Below are 21546 nucleotides of genomic sequence, written 5' to 3' on the forward strand. Positions count from 1 at the left end.
TTACACACCTGGTTTCAATCCCCCAATTACTTGTTCTTTATTTAACCCTCTGTTCCCCCATGTTTTATTTGTATGTAATACGGTCTGTTATGTGGGCATGCTTTCATTGTATTTTTGTCTATTTTAAGTAAAATACGTTTCTTTACGCATATCTGCTGTCCTGCGCCTGACTCCTCTACACCAGCAACACACGGACCTCATTAGAACAACAGTTTGTTAAACATCAAATTAAATAAATGCATATGTCAAAAGGCACGATTTATACTTTTGAATTGATTCAGTTGTGATGGTTAACATTTTTTTATAAACATATTTCGGAAAGTTAATGAAATACAAGAATATTCCCTTCGGGATAAAAAAGGACACACAGCCTAAGTACAAATGACAATAGCCATTTGGTTAACCCTAATGGTTAACCAACTGTAATAGTTCATAACCACCATTTCTCTTTCTTCAAAGCGTCCGTTCCACTGTTGACGTGTAACCTGTCTGAAGGTTTCCTGCTAAAGCTGCTGGAGCAAGACTTGCCTGCTGCTGACCCTCTTCCAACTCGGTCCTCTGTCTCATTTCTTGGCTCGGCTTATTCCCTCTCTCTCTATGTTTATGTTTCTCTCTCTATCTGCCAGACGAGATGTCCACATTCCAGCACCAAATGGAGCCTCCTGCTGCTCTGTGTTATGAAACATGGGGGCGCATGCCCTGATCATGCTGCAGATTAACTATGAATAATTGGCAGGGCGAAATAAGATGCGCACCTTCGACGCTACATGCCGCGTCTCATGGTGGGGCTAACGGAATGACAGCGCCTCAGTCATCAACAGTCTCAAAAAGTCAACCGTGCACAAGTTGAACTGTACGTTTATTTTGAAGATGTTCGGTTTCAGTAAACCTTTTACCGTGACAATCGACCAAAGGGTATTAGTGATGACATAACACAGACAGACAGACAGACAGACCAAATACTTTATCGATCCTTTGGGAGGAAATAGGGGGCAGGGATTGCAACGGAGCAGGTGAGGTGAACCAGAGTGAGACAGACAGAGAGACAGACAGGTCTCTCCCTACAGGAGAGTAAAGGACATGACATGCTTGTCAACAGAGAGGACAGGGTCATCCATGAGGGCTCTTGGGATACAGCTCGTTAGCTGAGAGACCTACAAGAACCCATGAGATGTGATTGTGAACGATAGAAATAAAGAAGAAGTGAAAGGAGGAGATAGTGAGGAAGAGGTAGAGAGAGACAGAGAGAGAGAGAGAGAGAGAGAGAGAGAGAGAGAGAGAGAGAAATCAAGTGTAGGCTACTGTACGTGGCTTTTGGAGGGAATCCCCCTCCTCTCATCACCCCTTGACATTCCAAGTGCCCTGCACTTGTCTCTTCTCTCCTCCTCTTCTCCCTACCCCTGGTCCCTGCCCTGGGTGATAGTGTGGCGTCTGCACTTCAGTCCCTCTATAGATTAACCCCTGCTTTTGTCGGAGGGACAAAGAGAGGCTCCTCCCCGCTGCTGAGCTGGGGCTTTCAGTGTGGCCCTTTGCCAGGGGAGGCTTTAAAAGGGTGGGGGCGCGTGAGTCCTCTCACTCTCATTCCGGGACAGCCAAGGGCATCAAAGCAAGGTGAGTCTCTCTGTCCCACCCAGAGAACCATAGCACCAGCCTGATCATCCACCCAGCCAGGCAGGCAGGAAGACAGAGCAGGGCAGAGTGCCTAGGGTAGGGTAGCAGGCCCCATAATGATTCGGTCTGCCCGCCACCACTTCACACCGCAGCCAGGCAGGCCCAGGGGCATAACTCTGGGCCCCGGGAACAAGGACCAGGGGCCGACAAGGGATGGAGAGAGAACAATCAGGAGAAAAAAGGGGGAAAATAGAGAGATAAATTGAAAAAGAGTGGCAGAAAAAAATAAATAGGAAAAGGAGACCTAAAGGGGAATATTCTAGATGTGGCCCCTGGTCTGTTGGACTTTCCTCATTCCAGTACAGGGTCTGTAAATAGCTGCTGACGCTTTCAATCCAGCATCACACAATGGTCCTGCTATTCAGGCCAGTCACTCCACAGCGCATGCTTTGAGCCTCGCTGGGACACCATCCTCACAGGCGTTTCAGCCCTGAACAACACATAGCTAAACCAAGCCTTTTAGCCCTGAACAACACATAGCTAAACCAAGCCTTTTAGCCCTGAACAACACATAGCTAAACCAGCCTTTTCACATTCTAGAGCATTCGAGCTGTACGGGCCGTTTCAGTACATAAAAGCAGGCCATGTAGGGTAGAATAGCATTGATGCGGTGGTACAATATGAATAGTTTATTACACGGGGAGGGAGTCCTGCTGTACTAATCCGCCACTGGACTCTATTATAGGGGATGAAGCACAATGCTGCTCCATTTTCTCCCTCCACCAGCTACTTTGCTCTGTTATATATATATTTATATATATTTGACCTGAACATTTGTTTGATGGTCAGTATTTTTGATATGGGCAAACTTTGTTGCCGAACTTTGTTGCGTGTCTGGGGCAGTGTGTGTGTTTATATGAGAAGAAAGTGTGTGTGTGTGTGTGAGGGAGGGAGAGAGTGTGTATAATGCCAGTATGAATGGGTGGGAAAGAAACGTTCAACGGTCTAATTAGCATCCCGAGTTGCACATTGTCCAAATGTCACATTCTGCTCGTTGTAAAAAGTACTATTGTTTATAACAGCCCTGCTATCTGTCCTCTCTCATTCCAGACAACGAGATGACTCACCATTGCACCAAGTTCTCCGGCCACTGGAAGGTATGTGAGACTGGCTTACTGAGCATCATATCAAAGACCTGCCGTGGACATGTTTCATATACATCCGTCCGTGACCTAAAAGCAATGAGGTGGAATTCTGACCTCCACCTCTCCAACCGTGGCAGATCAGTGATCACCTCAAGGAAGGAAGCGAGGAAAGAAGGACGCTTTTTGTCAAGTATTTGAGCTCAGTCTGTGGGGTGCAGGAAAACTCTTTAAACCAGAGAGATGCGGGAGAAACAGGTGTCTGGGATCAATGTGACAACCTGAGCTCAGGAACAAACCGTTTGTCACAGGGGCCTGTTCGGTCGACAGCAGGGTCGGGGCTAGGCACACTCTTTCTGTTCCCGCGGAACACATCACACCCTGCACGGAGTTAGACGAATCACAGACCATATTAACTCTAAAGAGCTGGAGAGACACTTCCGGCTGCACACCACAGGCGGCTGGTGGCACCTTAATTGGGGAGGACGGGCTAACAGTCACGTCTGGAACGGAATGAATGGAACTTGTCGAACGCGACAAGCCCACGGTTTCCACCTGTTTGATACCATTCCATTTATTCCATTCCAGACATTATTATGAGCCGTCCTCCCCTACAGCAGCCTGTCCAGGTAAATAGACCGGATACAGTATGTAACTCATGTCTCTCTCTCTCAGATCATTGTCTTCGACGAGGAGTGCTTCCAGGGGCGTCGGCACGAGTTCACCTCCGAGTGCTGCAATGTGATGGAGTTCGGGTTCGAGACTGTGCGCTCCCTCAGGGTGGAGAGTGGAGCGTGAGTACTTACACACAAATCCCCACTTAAAAATCCCCAACCCGCAGAAACACTCAAAGCAGACCTTCCACTCGCTGGTTTCAGTCTTTAGAACTATTGCTCAGAGAAGCTGATGGGAAAATGAGAGATCTCAATGTGATGTCTTACTTTTCCCCCTTTCTCCCTCTCGCTCCTATAGTTGGGTTGGCTATGAGCATGCTTCCTACCAGGGCCAGCAGTTTGTGCTGGAGAGAGGAGAATACCCCCAGTGCGACGCCTTCGGAGGAAGCAATGCCTACCATATCGAGAGGATGACCTCCTTCAGGCCCATTGCCTGCGCTGTGAGTAACTAAACTACCGCTCTCCATCTACTCCTATCTGCTTCTATCACGACCTATTCCACACACTTCCTCTTGACTGACAACACCCCCACCCGTCCCCGTCCCCGTCCCCGTCTTCTCCCCTCCAGAACCACAGGGAGTGTCGTATGACCATTTATGAGCGCGAGAACTTCCTTGGTCGTAAGGGCGAGCTGAGCGACGACTACCCCTCCCTCCAGGCCATGGGCTGGTGCAACAACGAGGTCGGCTCCCTCAGGGTCCAGTCCGGAGCGTGAGTAGCCGGGCCCTTACCACAGTCAACCTCTCTCTCCCTCTACTTCACTCACTTTCTCTCTCTCACTCCAATCTGCTTCTCTCTCTCTCTCTCTTTCATCCTCTCTCAAATCGCTTTCATCCTCTCTCCAATCTAATTGTTTGACTGCTCCCTTAGCCACATAGTATACATTATCGCCAACTGACTCTGAAATCTCTTTCTGTCTCTCTACCTACCAGTTTTGTGTGCTACCAGTACCCCGGATACCGTGGCTACCAGTACATCATGGAGTGTGACCGTCACTGTGGCGAGTACAAGCACTTCAGGGAGTTCGGCTCCCACTCCCAGACCCCTCAGATCCAGTCCATCCGCCGCATTCAGCAGTAACCTCTCACCGTTATCCCAAGCTTAACCCCACTGTTACCCAATGCTGAATAAACTGTCTTTATAAAACCTCACTGACCTACCGTCCATGCTTGTGCCTCTCTGAATATAGCTAAAGGCAAACAAACAAACAAACAACCACATGGGCTATTGAGACATTTTAGGATGGAGCGCTTCTGAAAACATTACATTTACTGGCCAGCAGGTGGCGCTACGTCTCCATGACAGTAATCACACACAACAACAAAAAAGATCAATCTATTGACAAAATATAATAATAAAATATTGCTTGGTTAAATCAAATATAACAGTGTGATGACGTACATTGTTAAATAGAATTATGAGACAAAGTGGCCTTTGAAGACAGGCTATGATAAGGGTCAGGTGGGTTGGAGGAAGCTCGGCTGACCCCCATTCCATTTGGGATGGGCATAGCGGCCCAATTTTGCAGTGCTTTCATCAGATGTTTGCTTCCCATTTGTAAAATACTTGTCCAAAAATAAATGACTGTTGTATAGGTTGTAAAGCCCAACAAAATGCGTCAGCAATTAGTATTTTATTAACAGTGCAGCACATAATTGAAGGCCTACTGGCCAATTCATATGCCTACTGAATTTTAGGAAAATCAAACGTCCCAATTAAATATGCGTGTGTATATATGCTTCAAAATCTGATTAAACAGGTTTCCAACATACGCCTACAATGAAGTGGTTTGGAGATACACAAATGGGTTGTCTAATGATTCAGGGAATGGTCCGTTGGATTGATCCGGCTAGTTATCTCCCAGATGTGTCAGCCATCTATTATTCATGTGTTAGTAATTTAAAAAAAGATGCCCATACTGAGTGCCCAGTGCCTACCGCCCTCTTTTGAACACTGTTAGAAAATAATGCATTTTCTTTTTTAGTTAAACAGACTAGTGCTAATTTTATATAATGGTATTTATTTTAATAAACTCGTAACAGGGCATTTATAATCACGTAATTCCCCGTCCATGAGCGATCCGGCTCCATGACATGTTTTCCGGGCTTCTCGGTCGCAGCGTGAGGAAGTGGGGCTTTCACAGTAGCTGAGCTCGCTCGTTTCTGAGAACACAGAATACACTGGGTGGGGGGAGACACAAACCCACCACACAGCTGCACACGGGAGACTCGGCCAACGGTCTCTACTCGGACTCACCAGGGATAACAGGAAGAATTCATGTGCCTCTGAGGAACGCAAACAAACAGGATATCAGAGGTTCTCATTCGGCGTCGGATTCTGCCGAATGCACCGATCTCAGCGGATCTCGTACCGGATCCATTCGGGCTACTGTAGCAAGAGGAACGTGTCTCGCGTAGCGCGCAACGAGGAGGAAAATAAACGTATGGTCACAACACTTGACCGAGGAAGACACTGACAGGCAGCTGATATTGGAAGACGAAATGACATGCACTTAGGTTGTTAGTTTATCTCCCATTGCCCGTTGGTTCACCTAGCAAGTTGTTTGGTCGCCCGGGAAAAGACTCAACTTCCAGTGGCGAGAGACCGCGGACGGCGCACCGAGCTAACGTTAGCTAGCCAATTTCCTCCTTCCAACGCCCCCTCCCCCCATCATAACAGCTAGCTAGCCACTGGTGTCTCCGTGCCAGAGCCCACGACACTGGGCGAAAGCAATGATTATGGCAAATGGTGTGCGGTTTGGTCCGTTTTTTTTTTTTAAACGAGGTGCGTTTGCCCGAGGATCGGGATTCGTTAGCCGAGATCGCTAACTGCACGAGTGTGTTTCGCTTCGGCGCGACCAAAGCGGCTGTTAGCTAGCTACCTGCGCTAGCCGAGTCGGTATATTATCTAACGTTAGCGGGTTAGTTGAAATTGAACTGGCTCACAGCACGGGGTTAGCTACTTGCTAAGCGGCTGTAAGCGACTCGCTACCGAAGTAGCGACGTTTTGCACAGCGGTTTGTTCGTAGACAACCCTGTCTCCCTAGATTCTACATTTAACTAACGTGAACTGGCTGATTTTTCGTGGCATGATTTGTTTAAATATTGCATATATAGTTACCGTAGCGCCAATAACATATAGTTGTTTTCTTGTTAGCTAGAGGGATTTTTAGTCGGATATCTAGCTGATTGTTTTTTTTTACTTTTTTGTTGCATGCTGGCCTGGATATTCAGCTAGCAACCTGCATCTATATGGCGACGTGGTCTGCGACAAATGTCCTCCTGATGAAGAAGAACGTTGTTATCCCGAGTCTTCATTTTGGTGAATACATGTGAACCTACCTACCTTATACGGCATCTGGACTATTCATTCGTGGTCCGATTTTTGTTGTTGTTGTTGTGTGATACAGGCGAAGCTGGCTTCCTCTTGTTGTTTTAGCTCTCTCCCTTTGTCGTCATTTTCACGGGATGTCTTCGTCGGATGCCATTTCGATAGATTTTATGCAGCATCTTCGTAGACGCTTAATGTTTTGTTTTATGTTAAAAGCATAGGCGACAAGGCGCCGCTGGGAAGCTTGAAAGCTTCGCACAATACCGCAAGGTTGACATGATTTTTTAGCTTGCCAAGAAGATAAAAAACCAATCATCCAGGATCAGTGGGCTTTGACAGTTATTAGCTAACTAGCTGGCTTGCTAGTTAGCCAAATCTAGCAGGTGGCCCATCTAAATAAGTGAAGCGCTCTGAATGTGGTGGTGGGGGGAGGCAGAAACGAAAATCTCATCAATCTTGTCTGCCGTTATTTTGAACTGCTTATATTCGGAGTCCATGAAACCGCAACACACGTTTTGCACATAACGGAACCTTATTGATGGGAAGAAGACAACACGCACCCAGATGAGTGAACTCTCAATTAACGAGTCATCTATTGAGCTATCAATCTCCTCTACATTTTTTTTTGTGTGTTTCTTTTTCTGTCACAATGGTTGTGTTTTGAGAGACCGTGTTTGCCAGACCTAGAGGAAGAAAACGACACGCTCCATTCGGATGGTCGCCCCTGTCATCCGCATAGCTGTCTTGGTCGCCCTGGTTGGATCTAGCTAGATTCAGTGGACATTCGCTTCGTCTTTTCCTTAAATACATTTAAAAAAACGTTCCCACGGCAGGTGTGGTGTCCACCCAAGGTTGAAGATGGCGGACCTCGAAGCAGTTCTCGCCGATGTCAGCTATTTGATGGCGATGGAGAAGAGCAAATCTACTCCAGCGGCCCGGGCGAGCAAGAAAATCATACTGCCTGAACCCAGGTACATAATTACTCATCCGCCTTATATTGTGCCTCGGTCAGTCAGTGTTTACCAGTCAAATTGGTGTGCGTCTGTCGGTGTAGGGAGATAAACCCAACCTAATTCAAATGTGTCAAGTCAGTTGCAGTAGCTCGCTAAAGGAAACAATTCGTCAGCTGTCTCTGGCTTCAGGGTCCCTACCATCTGAGGCCCCATCCCTCAAATCCACTTTTAGTTCAATTAGCATCTGACATAATGCCATCCTAGAATTATATCATTTTAATGATGCTTATTAACGATGGATGGGTTCTGAAGACCAGACCAAGAGTCATCTATCAATGCGGGTAGATTTTGGCGTCCATTCTTACCAGCTGCATTGCATTTGGGAGCAGTTTATTTTATCCAAAGCTGACGTAAAAATAAATGAGATATATATATATATATATATATATCTCATTTATTTTTATATATATATATATATATATATATATATATATATATATATATATATATATATATTTTTGAGTGTCAGCTCTGGAAGAGAGAATCTGAATGCTAAAGTGCTGAACGCGGGTTGAGGTGTACACTTCTGTGATATGTACATTATTCTCTGTGATTCATCTTAATTCTAATTATATTTCAGACATTTAAGTGGCCGGTAAAATTGCGGCCGCTGCGGCTGAGGGACCAAAAAGTAGATTTTTACCACCCTGCTAACACCACCACCACCACCACCATCTGTTGGCAGAAGTTATTTATTTATTTGTTTGTTGCTTTGAATATAGATAGTGTGTAATTCATCTCCTACATTAATCTGTTAGGCCTATCTGTTTATGGGGGAATGATGTGGTGAAAGATTAGAAGAGCTCAATCGATGGAGGGAGCAGGAGGGGTCTTCTGCATCCACCCTAGCCTGATTAATCAGGGAATAGTTAAATACCACGAAGGTCAATGTGTCAAAATAAACAACAAATGACTTTTAATTTGGAATGTATTTAATTAAAATGCATGTATTTTGTATATAAGGATACATTTGCAGGTAGCCGGGCCGAACAGCGACAGCATCTTAGTGAAGCTCACAGAAACCTTTTCTTGCTACGACTGATATGTTGTTGTCTATCTACCTTAGTTGAGCAAGGCCCCGGATAATAGCGTCTGCAAGAAAGAGACATTTCTATGTGAAAATGATCCCACCAAGACAAACAGCAGATCATACCGTTTTATTACTTCTACGATATCTGATATACACTGTCCAATGGAATGCGCACTTGCAGGTTCCTTCCCGACAATGTAACACCAATAAGAAATCATTAAAGATAACAATACGAAACAGCTAAGTGGCTGACTGGGTGTTATTATTGGCCTTGTTTCAGGGCTTGTTTCAGGGCAGAGCTCATTAGAATTATCCTCCGCATGCTTTGCAATTGTACATTTCTACATATCCGTTTTCTATTGAGTTCATGTTAACATAGACTTTTATCACGCCGTAGTGCAAGCACGCTTCAGAAAACAATGCAGGGTGAAAGGGGGTGACAAAATATGGCAAGCAAAAAATAAACACATGTGAAAACATACATTACACATCCTTGAAAGTCTCTTGTTGCAAAATACATTGGTGTGTACTTCAGCCCAGTGTAAGAGAAATGAGTAAATACTCCGAAGTGATTGAAATAGATATTTTGTGTTCATGCAAAATAAATCCTGCCCATCTCTGGCAGTTATTATACACAATGAATCCCCGAGCTGACAAGGTAAAAATCTGTCGTTCTGCCCCTGAACAAGGCATTTAACCCACTGTTCCTAGGCCGTCATTGTAAATAAGAATTTGTTCTTAACTGACTTGCCTAGTTAAATAATATATATATGTATATATGTATGTGTTTACCTGTCTGAAACGAATGTCTTCAAAATCATGTAAATGCACCGTACAAGCTAGAGTGTTGAATAAAATGTCATTTAAACGTACTCTTCTGGTTTTCTGAGCAGTTTTACCCAACTTTTTGAGGGGCAGGTATATGGTTCTGTTCGACACCAAGGTAAAGTTAGTTTTACATTGGATATATTTGTTTTTCTCCCATCAATAGCTAGCTATTCAAGGGTGCCGCACCAAGGGTGCCGTGACAATGAAAATGTTAAATTTCAAATCAGGAGGATGGAGAACAATCCACACGGATGCTTAGTTTACTTTAGATTTCTTGGAAATGCGGAGAAAGTCACACACAAAAAAAAGGTGTCAGTTGTTCCTGATTCAGAATATACCATTTTCATTGTCATTGCATGCTTGATTCAATAGCTATTGACGAGATAAAAAATGAATATCCAATATTAAACTAATTTTTACCTTGTTGACGAACAGAACCATATACCTATTGGCTCTCTAAAAAGTTGGGAAAACAGTGGTTATTTTGTCTCCAGAACAGCTGAAGGACAAACCGCACAGACAATCGGTAGAGTAAGCTTTTAAAGCGGCAATATGTCACTTTTTTGGGGCGACCTGACCAAATTCACATAGAAATGTGAGTTATAGATATGTCACTCAAAAGCAAGTCTAAGAAGCTGTAGATAGATCTGTACTATTTGCATTATTTCTATGCTTTCTATTCTTATGTTTTGTTTTTGCTTCTGTCAGTTTCATGCACCAGCTTCAAACAGCTGAAAATATAATAGTTTTGGAAAATATATTTCACAGCGGTTTAGATGGTACAATGATTCTCTACACTATACTTGCTTGTTTTTTCACATAAAGTGAAATTAGGCAAACTATTAGGATTTTAGCAACCAGGAAATGGCAAAGCGATTTCTGCGTAGTGCATCTTTAAATGTAATTGTATTAAACATTCTGGCATGTAAGCAACATTTACACTATTTTGCAGGGATTACTTTCAGGCTGTGTATAACAATTAATTGTGTATTACAGCCTGATTTGATCAGACTACAGCCATCCGTTCACATCTGTGTATCTCTCCCCTTCAATTGCCTGACTCTGCCCACTCAATCACTGGTGTTTTCAGAGAACTATTTATCAACACACAGGTTTTGAATAACAAATACAGGCTTACAGGCAGGCAGCTACCATTGGGATGTTGTAGGCAAATGCGAGGCGATGGAAATGTTGCGTTTTGGAGTGTGTGGTGTTTGCGAGACCATTGATGCCGCCATAGCAACACATTCTGTCAGCTATTATTGTTGGAGCTAACTGCTGTGTCTAACTGCTGTGCAGCCCAGACAAAGATGTTATCTCCCGTTAGGTGTATAGTAGTGTGGAAAGGTCCTGTTGTCTGTGACCTTTAGATACGATTCATGCTAAACTGTTTGCTATAAGAACTTTGGGTATGACCCTGGCCATGACCCCCTCCCAGAGGGTGTCTGAGGGAGAGTTGGGATATACAAAAAAACAAAAAACATCCAAATTGCATGCGCATTAGTACACACTTGTGAAACAGGATTAATATGATATTTGAGAAAAATACAAATAAAATGCCTTACTATAACAGAAAACCAATTTGACCTTTTCAGATTTGGCTACACCTTCCTCTGCCAAACCCACACACACCAGTTTAGCTTATTAGCTGTACATTTAAATTCTAGTCAGGGTTTGAGTGTCTCGTCTGTTACAGTAGGAAGTCAAGACTACACGGGGAAGAATGATCTGGTGGAGGGTTTGGTGGCCATGTCTTTTGTTGGTGAGGAGTGGACATCGGTGGCATTCTCAACGTCAGTTTCTCAGGGTGTTTATGTCAAATGTAAATTGAACAGCTAAAAGAGGATGGACGTGCTGAACGTGGGATAAAATGTTAAGAAGTGTCTGTAGCCTAGGCTCATGGCTGTAACGGCTTGGCTTAAAATCCCTTACCAAGCTTAAGCCTCAAAGCTTCAGAAGCACAGCATGTTATGCTGTCTCCGTCTATTGCTTGATGGACTTTTCGCGGTTGTAATATGTAGCGTGGTGGCGAGGAACAAACATAGATCCAATGTCTTCCTCAAAGTTGTTTCTGATAATGTGATACGTTTGCGTTAATCCGAGTGAGCCTTGCTGATGTGCTGAACGTTTTACCAAATGGCAGGTAGCCTGTTGTTCATCAACTAGCTCAGTGACTAAGTGTAGAGCTGACATGATTCACTATTCTACCTGACACAGGTCATTTCTATTCTACAAAATACAGCCTCTATATGTGAGCTTTCTGTAACGTTGCAGATATAACTGTCATGAAAAGAGCTTTAGACCTATTGCCTATTCTACAAGTTGGAGATGGGCTAGATGTCTGTCCATTATATATTTCTATTTGAAGGTTTTGCGACCCTGGGGTGAATTCATTAGACGGATTCCGTTGCAAAATGTTTTGTGTTTTGCGGAAACATCTTGCAACAGACACCATTTACTCTAGGAACCAATCAGAGGCAAACGGAACGAAAACCGGGAGGTCTGTTTACTTCCATTTTGGTTCTTTAAACAGTCAATTGTTTCCGTTGCGAGGCTCGAACACACCCCTGGTGTTTTGTGCAGCAGCGCCCCACTGGGAGCTGTAGTGCAGACAGACCTCCTCACCACTGACTGACGGGAGCTGTAGTGCAGACAGACCTCCTCACCACTGACTGACGGGAGCTGTAGTGCAGACAGACCTCCTCACCACTGACTGACGGGAGCTGTAGTGCAGACAGACCTCCTCACCACTGGCTGACGGGAGCTGTAGTGCAGACAGACCTCCTTACCACTGACTGACGGGAGCTGTAGTGCAGACAGACCTCCTTACCACTGACCGACGGGAGCTGTAGTGCAGACAGACCTCCTTACCACTGACTGACGGGAGCTGTAGTGCAGACAGACATCCTTACCACTGACTGACGGGAGCTGTAGTGCAGACAGACCTCCTTACCACTGACCGACGGGAGCTGTAGTGCAGACAGACCTCCTTACCACTGACCGACGGGAGCTGTAGTGCAGACAGACCTCCTTACCACTGACTGACGGGAGCTCTAGTGCAGACAGACCTCCTCACCACTGACTGACGGGAGCTGTAGTGCAGACAGACCTCCTCACCACTGACTGACGGGAGCTGTAGTGCAGACAGACCTCCTCACCACTGACTGACGGGAGCTGTAGTGCAGACAGACCTCCTCACCACTGACTGACGGGAGCTGTAGTGCAGACAGACCTCCTCACCACTGACTGACGGGAGCTGTAGTGCAGACAGACCTCCTCACCACTGACTGACGGGAGCTGTAGTGCAGACAGACCTCCTCACCACTGACTGACGGGAGCTGTAGTGCAGACAGACCTCCTCACCACTGACTGACGGGAGCTGTAGTGCAGACAGACCTCCTCACCACTGACTGACGGGAGCTGTAGTGCAGACAGACCTCCTCACCACTGACTGACGGGAGCTGTAGTGCAGACAGACCTCCTCACCACTGACTGACGGGAGCTGTAGTGCAGATGGGGCTGTGTAAGTGAAGTGCTGAAAAATAATTTTTTTAGAAGCCCACTGCACATGCATTTACCAGAAAGTCTCCTAAAGTGAAAACTTTGTCCTCGTGCTTCTTGGCTCTTCACGTCGTTTTGTTCACACGCTAGGTTGCTGTTCAGCGTCCGTTCGAGTGTGCTGCAAGTGCTAGCGAGGAGACGTCACTGGTAGCACGGAAATCTCCTGCCTGGAAAGGGAGACAAAAATATTCAAGGGGGTACATTGTACTTGACTGAGCATGGAACACCCCAGAAACCTATTATTCTTGAACCTTTAATCATTTATTATGATTAAAACACTAGGGCTGGAAATTGCCACGATACAATATTATCATGATACTTCGGTGCCGATGCGATATGTTTTAGCGATTCTCCCGATTCTATATGCCTTTGCACCGATGTCCCAAACACATTTCTCGGCGTGTCTGCTGCAGAAGGGACGAGAGAGCCACGAGAACACGCGTTTCAGTCATGGACGGAAAAAAAGTGCTGAAAACAAATTGGCTCTAGAGATGGAGAACAAAGCCATGAAGGAAGTGTGTTGGTGCAGGCCCAGAAAACGAGTGCAAAAACACTTGCGATTTAATGTCAACACCGATACGATACAGAGTCAAAAAATAATATCCGTAACATCCCTTTTTTTTGTGAAATTCAATACGTGATGCGTTTAGTCGCCTCTATTGATGAAATCAAATCACGAACCGGGCCAAAGTTGGCCTACAAATGGCTGCCATTGTGCTGACAGAAACCCCACTGTTTGTGTTCAGGGCAGGCTGGACTGACCATGGCCATTTGGCAAAAGCCCCTTGTTCATTTGTTGTTTGCTATAAATGTTGTCAATGAACAGGTCCAGACTACAACCTAGACCAAATTTAGACTGTTGTTCTTTACTTTTCTACACTGGTCTCATATTGAAACCAGAGTCTTTTCCACTGTGGGTGGTGCAGGCTTTTGCTCCAGCAGAGCAGTAACGCACCAGATTAATATTATATCATCAATCTTCAACCACGGCTTTGATTAGTAGAATCGGGTGCTTAGCTATTCAGAAAAAAATACGTTCTGGCACTGAGAAAGCTAGCTAATTCTGTGAGTGTCGGTGTTTACAATTTAGCGAGGCAACTTCTCCGAAAGTGCCTATGTGTGCTCTATCCAGTCATAGTCAGGCTTTTGTGACTTCCTCATCCTCTCACAGTCCCAGCTCTGTCAGGCTCCGAGCTAGTTAACGAGCTGCGTTGTGAAAGTGAAACGGAGTAGGCCTGCTGTTCGCCCCCCCCCCCTGTGGAGAGCAAGTTTCCTGCCCCAACTTTGAAGGGCCTGTTTACTTCCGAAGGGATCAGTATTCAGATGGTTTGACTTCTCCTTTGTCCCTTGTAGCGTCGATCCCACTACACATGTCACAAGAAGTGTGCGGGAGTCAATCTCGACTGGAAAAGATCTCCTCATCTAATAAGCTTTGGAAGAGGTTGCTCTTCAGAGGCCAATCTCTGTGAATTTAGCCTATTGCTTTCTAGGCAGGTGTGTGTGTGTGTGTTGTATCTGTGTGCATTAAGCTTAGGTGTAGATGGGAATTGTATTGCTAATCATCCGTTAGGTATTTGTTTACAGGGCATAAGAGATAAGATGCTATTCTAATGTAATAAAAGAACGTGATAGTGGGGTTTGCTTTAACACCGGCTGAAGTAGTAAGCTATACATGGCCTGCTCTTTATGATTTACGCTACATTAGTCTCTCTCTCGCGCTGTCTCTCTGTCTGTCTCTCTCTTTGTCGCTCTGTCTCTCTGTCTGTCGCTCTGTCTCTCTCTTTGTCGCTCTGTCTCTCTGTCTGTCTCTCTCTTTGTCGCTCTGTCTCTCTGTCTGTCTCTCTCTTTGTCGCTCTGTCTCTCTGTCGCTGTCTCTCTCTTTGTCGCTCTGTCTCTCTGTCTGTCTCTCTCTTTGTCGCTCTGTCTCTCTGTCTGTCTCTCTCTTTGTCGCTCTGTCTCTCTGTCGCTGTCTCTCTCTTTGTCGCTCTGTCTCTCTGTCTGTCTCTCTCTTTGTCGCTCTGTCTCTCTGTCTGTCTCTCTCTTTGTCGCTCTGTCTCTCTGTCTGTCTCTCTCTTTGTCGCTCTGTCTCTCTGTCTGTCTCTCTCTTTGTCGCTCTGTCTCTCTGTCTGTCTCTCTCTTTGTCGCTCTGTCTCTCTGTCGCTGTCTCTCTCTTTGTCGCTCTGTCTCTCTGTCGCTGTCTCTCTCTTTGTCGCGCTGTCTCTCTGTCTGTCTCTCTCTTTGTCGCTCTGTCTCTCTGTCTGTCTCTCTCTTTGTCGCTCTGTCTCTCTGTCTGTCTCTCTCTTTGTCGCTCTGTCTCTCTGTCGCTGTCTCTCTCTTTGTCGCTCTGTCTCTCTGTCTGTCTCTCTCTTTGTCGCTCTGTCTCTCTGTCTGTCTCTCTCTTTGTCGCTCTGTCTCTCTGTCTGTCTCTCTCTTTGTCGCTCTGTCTCTCTGTCTGTCTCTCTCTTTGTCGCTCTGTCTCTCTGTCGCTGTCTCTCTCTTTGTCGCTCTGTCTCTCTGTCGCTGTCTCTCTCTTTGTCGCTCTGTCTCTCTGTCGCTGTCTCTCTCTTTGTCGCTCTGTCTCTCTGTCGCTGTCTCTCTCTTTGTCGCTCTGTCTCTCTGTCGCTGTCTCTCTCTTTGTCGCTCTGTCGCTCTGTCTGTCTCTCTCTTTGTCGCTCTGTCTGTCTCTCTCGCTGTCGCTCTGTCTCGCTCTGTCTGTGTCTGTCTGTCTGTCTGTCTGTCTGTCTGTCTGTCTGTCTGTCTGTCTGTCTGTCTGTCTCTCTCTCTCTCTCTATCTGTCTCTCTGTCTCGGTGTGTGTACTAAAGCCAGGATTACCATACAGCACAGAGGGAATTAATACAGCAGATTGAGAGAAAGCACTAATACCATCGGGCCAGGGTCAGCAACATCGCTACTGTAGTGGGCTGTGACATAGGCTAGTCCTTCCAAACATAAGCGGCTCAAGTGGACATAGTGACTGTTTTAGCCCCTCGCCGTCCCAGAAACACCCGTCTGATCCCTGGCCGGCTTTATGGAAATGATTTGTTTTTAATTTGATAAGGATTTAAAAGATTATCACTGGGATAATGTGTGTGCTCTCCTGGAATTGGCTATGATGACAATCCGACTAGAGGGAGTTACCGAGAGGGAGATGTAGAGGGGGAAAGAGGAAGCGTGCTGAGACCCAGCGTTGATGTGAGCTTTTAAATGTCTTGTAAAGGCAGTCCTGAAACCGTGAGGCAAGTAAATAGAGCCGTTTGTATTTTGAGCTTGCTGTGTGTGTGTGTGTGTGTGTGGATTTGTTTGTTTCAGCTCTGTGTGTGTGTGTGTGCGCGCACGCTTGGGGCTGTGCGTATATGTCGTCTTAAGAGTTGTTTGTGTGTTTCTCGAGGTGTGTATTTAGGGTAGTGTGTGTGTGTGTGTGTGACGTTGTAGAGAGCGCAGTGCTGCTACATTCTCCAGGCTTTGCCTGCTGGGCAGAGGTGGGATGTTGACGGCAGCACTGGAAGTGATAGAGAGGAGTCCAGGATAGGGGAGGGGGGGTGCTGTATTGTTTGAGCGGGATCAGGGAGAGACGAGAGTGAAGCTTCCTCTCCTCGTCTCCTCTCATCTCTCCTCTCCATCTCTCATCTCTGAAGTATACAAGTCCTATCCGTTTCAATCCTTGACGGGAATTATTCAACTATTAGTAAGTGGAGTCGGTGGATTGTTATTGGCTATTGTAGCAGAGAGTGGATTCTGATTGGCCGGTGTGTTGTCTTTAAAAAAATAAAGCCTTTTTCAATGTTAGCTTTATTTAACCAGGCAAGTCAGTTAAGAACAAATTCTTATTTACAATGATGGCCTACCCCGGCCAATCCCGGACTACGCTGGCCCAGTTGTCCGCCGCCCTCTGGGGACTCCAGATCACGGCCCGGTTGTGAGACAGCCTGGAATACAGCCTCTCCGTGGCTCTGTCCAGAAACGGCCTCTCCTCCCTACGGCCGAGGTGCTTCATGCATCTAAAATGGTTGGATTGTTACGGTATCGTAGCAGCTCCGCCTTTTTTCACCTGATTTGGCTACTCAGGAATTGGCTCCAAGTTGCTTATTTACCCATTCAGATGTATCCAAGTCATGTCCACCAGGGATTCGCTGGCTTGTTGTTTCTGCAGCAGTAAGGCAGGCATGCCTATGACTCACCCCTGGGCCCCCAGTGAATGAGGAAGAGTCTACTTCCTGTATCCTGGTTCCTGTGGCTCAGTTAGACAGAGCAGAGGAGAGCTATTACTGACACTGGACTGGGTACAGTTTGGCCCTCCGTAGGCAGATCCAGGACCAGCGCTGTTACTACTGTTACTATTTGTTTAATTCCTACCCTGGTTTTACTTCAGGTTTATTGGTGCTGTACTGGCATAAAGCCGCCAGGTTATAAACTGGTAGTTAGTGTCGCCTCAGACACTTTTACTACAGGTTAGTTAGCATTGGTGCTAGCATCAAACAGTATGTTATAAACTAGCAGTTAGCATTGGTGCTAGCATCAAACAGTATGTTATAAACTAGCAGTTAGCATTGGTGCTAGCATCAACCAGTATGTTATAAACTAGCAGTTAGCATTGGTGCTAGCGTCAAACAGTATGTTATAAACTAGCAGTTAGCATTGGTGCTAGCATCAACCAGTATGTTATAAACTAGCAGTTAGCATTGGTGCCGCGCTAGTTACCGTCTTCTAGTGTTATCCTTTCTGTTGTTATTCAGTGTTATCTGAACCTGCCAGGTCTGGTCCAGCCCAATACAGCAGAACCATTCACACCACACTCATGATGTCAGGTAAACAACGATCCACGAGAGAATTTCGAATAAACTGTGCTGTGTGTGTGCGTGCGCGCCTGGCCTCCTGCCCAACTCTAGTAGGTCTACAGCTGAAGTGGTTTTCTGAGAGAACAAAATAAATCCCATTGAATTAATCAATACAATAAACAACAGAAGCTGGTTGTCTCTAAACGCTTTGTCTCTCTCTCGCCCCCCGCTCTCTCTCACGCCCCCCCTCTCTTGCGCCCCCCTCTCTCTCGCCCCCTCGTCTCTCCTGCTCTCTCGCCTACCCTCCCTCTCTCGCCACTCTCTCTCGCGCCCCCCTCTCTCTCGCCCCCCGTCTCTCCTGCTCTCTCACCTACCCTCCCTCTCTCTCTCGCCATACCCTCCCTCACTCGCCCCCTCTCTCTCTCACGCCCGTGCCACTGGCTCACTGGCAGTAATAGACACATCTAAGATCTCTCCCTCTCTCAGGCAAGGTGTCCGTCTGGCCAATGTGCTGCCATGTGGAACGTGCTCTACTCTCCTGCAGCTGTGTGTGTGTGGTAACATTCCTCTCTCCTGTGTGTGGTAACATTCCTCTCTCCTGTGTGTGGTAACATTCCTCTCTCCTGTGTGTGTGGTAACATTCCTCTCTCCTGTGTGTGTGGTAACATTCCTCTCTCCTGTGTGTGTGGTAACTTTCCTCTCTCCTGTGTGTGTGCAAATGGGCCCGTGGAGGGGGGCGCTAATTGATGAATTCTCCCCTGCCCTCCTCTCATTAACACCCTCTCCGAGGGCAAGCTGCTCCGGTCCTCCGTTTGCCTGCTCCTCACCATCCTGTCAGGGGACCGGCGGGGACAGGTGGCAGGAAGGGAGAGGCTCAAACCAGGGCAGGGATGAAGGTGGAGGGGAGATGAAAGGAGAGATGAGAGAGGAGAGGGCAGGGAGGAAGAGAAAGAGGTTGCAGAGTGGGGAGGGGAGTCCAGTGCTCTGTGATTTGTATCAATGCCCTGTCTATGTGCATTTCCCTTTTTTTGAAGTATGCTCTAGTTTTCAAACATTGTGGAGCTCATTGTAGCTTTGTGTCCCATAGGGGATGAAGAGGGGTAATTAAGTATGTTTCTAACATTTTATTCTCCTCCCTCTCTCTCTCTCTCTCTCTCTCTCTCAGTATTCGCAGTGTGATGCAGAAGTACCTAGAGGAGAGAGATGAGCTGACGTTCGACAAAATCTTCAACCAGAAGATTGGTGAGTAGCCTCGGCGTGATAATGGACGCTTGTCCTTTTCCCTACGCGGACAACCACGAGAATCATAGAACCACGTCTCACACACACACACAAGGAATGTATGCTGGGAGCTGTTGACTTGGGATAGGTTTGTGCTTCGTGTGTGTGTGTGTGGACGCTAGGATGACACCGCGTTTCTCTGGTCCCGTCTTGCCTGACGACACCCTACTTCCCTATTCGAGCTGACCTCTGCCGGCTTTATGCGGCTGCTGATTGGCTGATCCTGTTCTACTCCCCCCCTCGACCAACAGACACTACCGAGGATCCCCGTGGTAACTGAACGGTTCCTCACCGTGGCCGACCCAAAGCACCGGGGCGTCAAAACCCACTTTTCAGTTTGCAATCGGTGCGCGTAGCCAGGACCTTCAGCCACCTGTCAGCTAATTCTGTGCCTGGTCTCCACCCAGTATCACAGTGAGCCAGTGGCGGTTGTCTGTACCAGGGGACCAGAGCCCTGCAGGCTTTCATTGGCTTTACTTACTGCTGCTCGGCTCTGTCTCGCCTCCCCTTGGAGACCAACCAGGCTGCTGCGCTAATTCTGGTAGCTTAACGCGCGCAGCCTCGTGTGTCGTCAGGCGCTTACGGCAGTCAGTTCCAGCGGTCTTGGTGTCACCTCTACGTTGGCCGCTTTTTGAAATTGAACACACATCACCGACAGTGTCACTGCCGTCTGTTTGTGGAGTCTGCTGGGTACGAGTCGGCCTGCGCTGGGTACGAGTCGGCCTGCGCTGGGTACGAGTCGGCCTGCGCTGGGTACGAGTCGGCCTGCGCTGGGTACGAGTCGGCCTGCGCTGGGTACGAGTCGGCCTGCGCTGGGTACGAGTCGGCCTGCGCTGGGTAGCCGTGTGTGTCGTCCGCGTGTGTGTGTGCTCGTGTTGTGGCGAGCACGGTACGCTGTCATCGTATTGGGTTTGACAGAGAAGAGGGATAATATTGCTCCTCTTTAGCTGTGTTTCTCTGGGCTGTGTACGGGCTGCAGACACGGGTCAACACACTCACGTATGTGTACAGCTGTGTGTCCCTGGGGCCTATTAGACCGGGGCTATACATGTCCATACCAGAGCATGGGGGAAGGTTAGGAGGCCCCTGGCACCGTCACAGTCGTCCAGCCCCTTCTCTCTCTCTCTCTCTCTCTCTCTCTCTCTCTCTCTCTGTGTGTCTGTCTCTCTCTCTCTCTCTCTCTCTCTCTCTCTCTCTCTGTGTGTCTGTCTCTCTCTCTCTCTCTCTCTCTGTGTCTCTCTCTCTCTCTCTGTGTGTCTGTCTCTCTCTGTCTTTCTCTGTGTGTCTTTCTCTCTCTGTGTGTCTTTCTCTCTCTGTGTGTCTCTCTCTCTGTGTGTCTCTCTCTCTGTGTGTCTCTCTCTCTGTGTGTCTCTATCTCTGTGTGTCTCTATCTCTGTGTGTCTCTATCTCTGTGTGTCTCTATCTTTGTGTGTCTCTATCTCTGTGTGTCTCTATCTCTGTGTGTGTCTATCTCTGTGTGTGTCTATCTCTGTGTGTGTCTATCTCTGTGTGTCTCTCTCTCTCTGTGTGTCTCTCTCTCTCTGTGTGTGTCTCGATCTCTGTGTGTGTCTCGATCTCTGTGTGTGTCTCGATCTCTGTGTGTCTCTATCTCTGTGTGTGTCTCTATCTCTGTGTGTCTCTATCTCTGTGTGTGTCTCTATCTCTGTGTGTGTCTCTATCTCTGTGTGTGTCTATCTCTGTGTGTGTCTATCTCTGTGTGTGTCTATCTCTGTGTGTGTCTATCTCTGTGTGTGTCTCTATCTCTGTGTGTCTCTATCTCTGTGTGTCTCTCTCTGGGCTCTGCTGTGGCTGCTCTATTTTCCTCTCTCGTCTCTCCTCTCCCCACTGTCTGACTCTCACTGGGTCGGCCTACTGTGAGGTCTTGATGCTGCACTGCCATACAGAGATCTCTCCCTCCCTGTCCCCCAGTCTGCTCTCTCCCTCCTTCCACCTCTCCCTCCCTGTCCCCCAGTCTGCTCTCTCCCTCCTTCCACCTCTCCCTCCTTCCACCTCTCCCTCCCTGTCCCCCAGTCTGCTCTCTCCCTCCTTCCACCTGTCCCCCAGTCTGCTCTCTCCCTCCTTCCACCTCTCCCTCCCTGTCCCCCAGTCTGCTCTCTCCCTCCTTCCACCTCTCCCTCCCTGTCCCCCAGTCTGCTCTCTCCCTCCTTCCACCTCTCCCTCCCTGTCCCCCAGTCTGCTCTCTCCCTCCTTCCACCTCTCCCTCCCTGTCCCCCAGTCTGCTCTCTCCTTCCTTCCACCTCTCCCTCCCTGTCCTCCAGTCTGCTCTCTCCCTCCTTCCA

At 47.2% G+C, this 21546-nt stretch overlaps 2 protein-coding genes across 4 annotated transcripts in view; both read left to right on the forward strand.

Annotated features, from left to right (window-relative positions):
- The first annotated feature begins 1554 nt into the window (after nt 1-1554).
- LOC110509320 (beta-crystallin A4-like) lies at nt 1555-4578 on the forward strand. Its single transcript, XM_036967339.2, has 6 exons — nt 1555-1611; nt 2722-2768; nt 3429-3547; nt 3726-3867; nt 3996-4138; nt 4360-4578. The coding sequence occupies exons 2-6, from the start codon at nt 2730-2732 to the stop codon at nt 4505-4507; spliced, it is 591 nt and encodes a 196-aa protein (XP_036823234.1). The 5' UTR covers nt 1555-1611; nt 2722-2729; the 3' UTR covers nt 4508-4578.
- A 930-nt stretch (nt 4579-5508) lies between these two features.
- Nucleotides 5509-21546, forward strand: part of LOC110512753 (G protein-coupled receptor kinase 3) — a 93591-nt gene continuing 77553 nt past the window's right edge. For all 3 annotated transcript variants that reach the window (XR_016493368.1, XM_036967332.2, XM_090227111.1), the window contains exons 1-2: nt 5509-7728; nt 19131-19207. Coding sequence is in view for 2 of the 3 variants with exons in the window: in XM_036967332.2 (XP_036823227.1) it covers nt 7616-7728; nt 19131-19207 (190 nt within the window). In the remaining variant the exon portion in view is untranslated. The remainder of the gene's footprint in view (nt 7729-19130; nt 19208-21546) is intronic.

This window comes from Oncorhynchus mykiss, chromosome 29, assembly GCF_057628025.1.
Source record: "Oncorhynchus mykiss isolate SJ-2025 chromosome 29, ASM5762802v1, whole genome shotgun sequence".
Lineage (NCBI taxonomy): Eukaryota > Metazoa > Chordata > Actinopteri > Salmoniformes > Salmonidae > Oncorhynchus > Oncorhynchus mykiss.

Bases quoted from the DNA above. Each gene is read 5' to 3' on its own strand.
- LOC110509320 (XM_036967339.2), top strand. From the start codon at position 2,730: ATGACTCACCATTGCACCAAGTTCTCCGGCCACTGGAAG. The intron at 3,868-3,995 runs GTGAGTAACTAA...TCTCCCCTCCAG, and splicing joins TCAGGCCCATTGCCTGCGCT to AACCACAGGGAGTGTCGTAT. The intron at 4,139-4,359 runs GTGAGTAGCCGG...TCTACCTACCAG, and splicing joins CTCAGGGTCCAGTCCGGAGC to TTTTGTGTGCTACCAGTACC.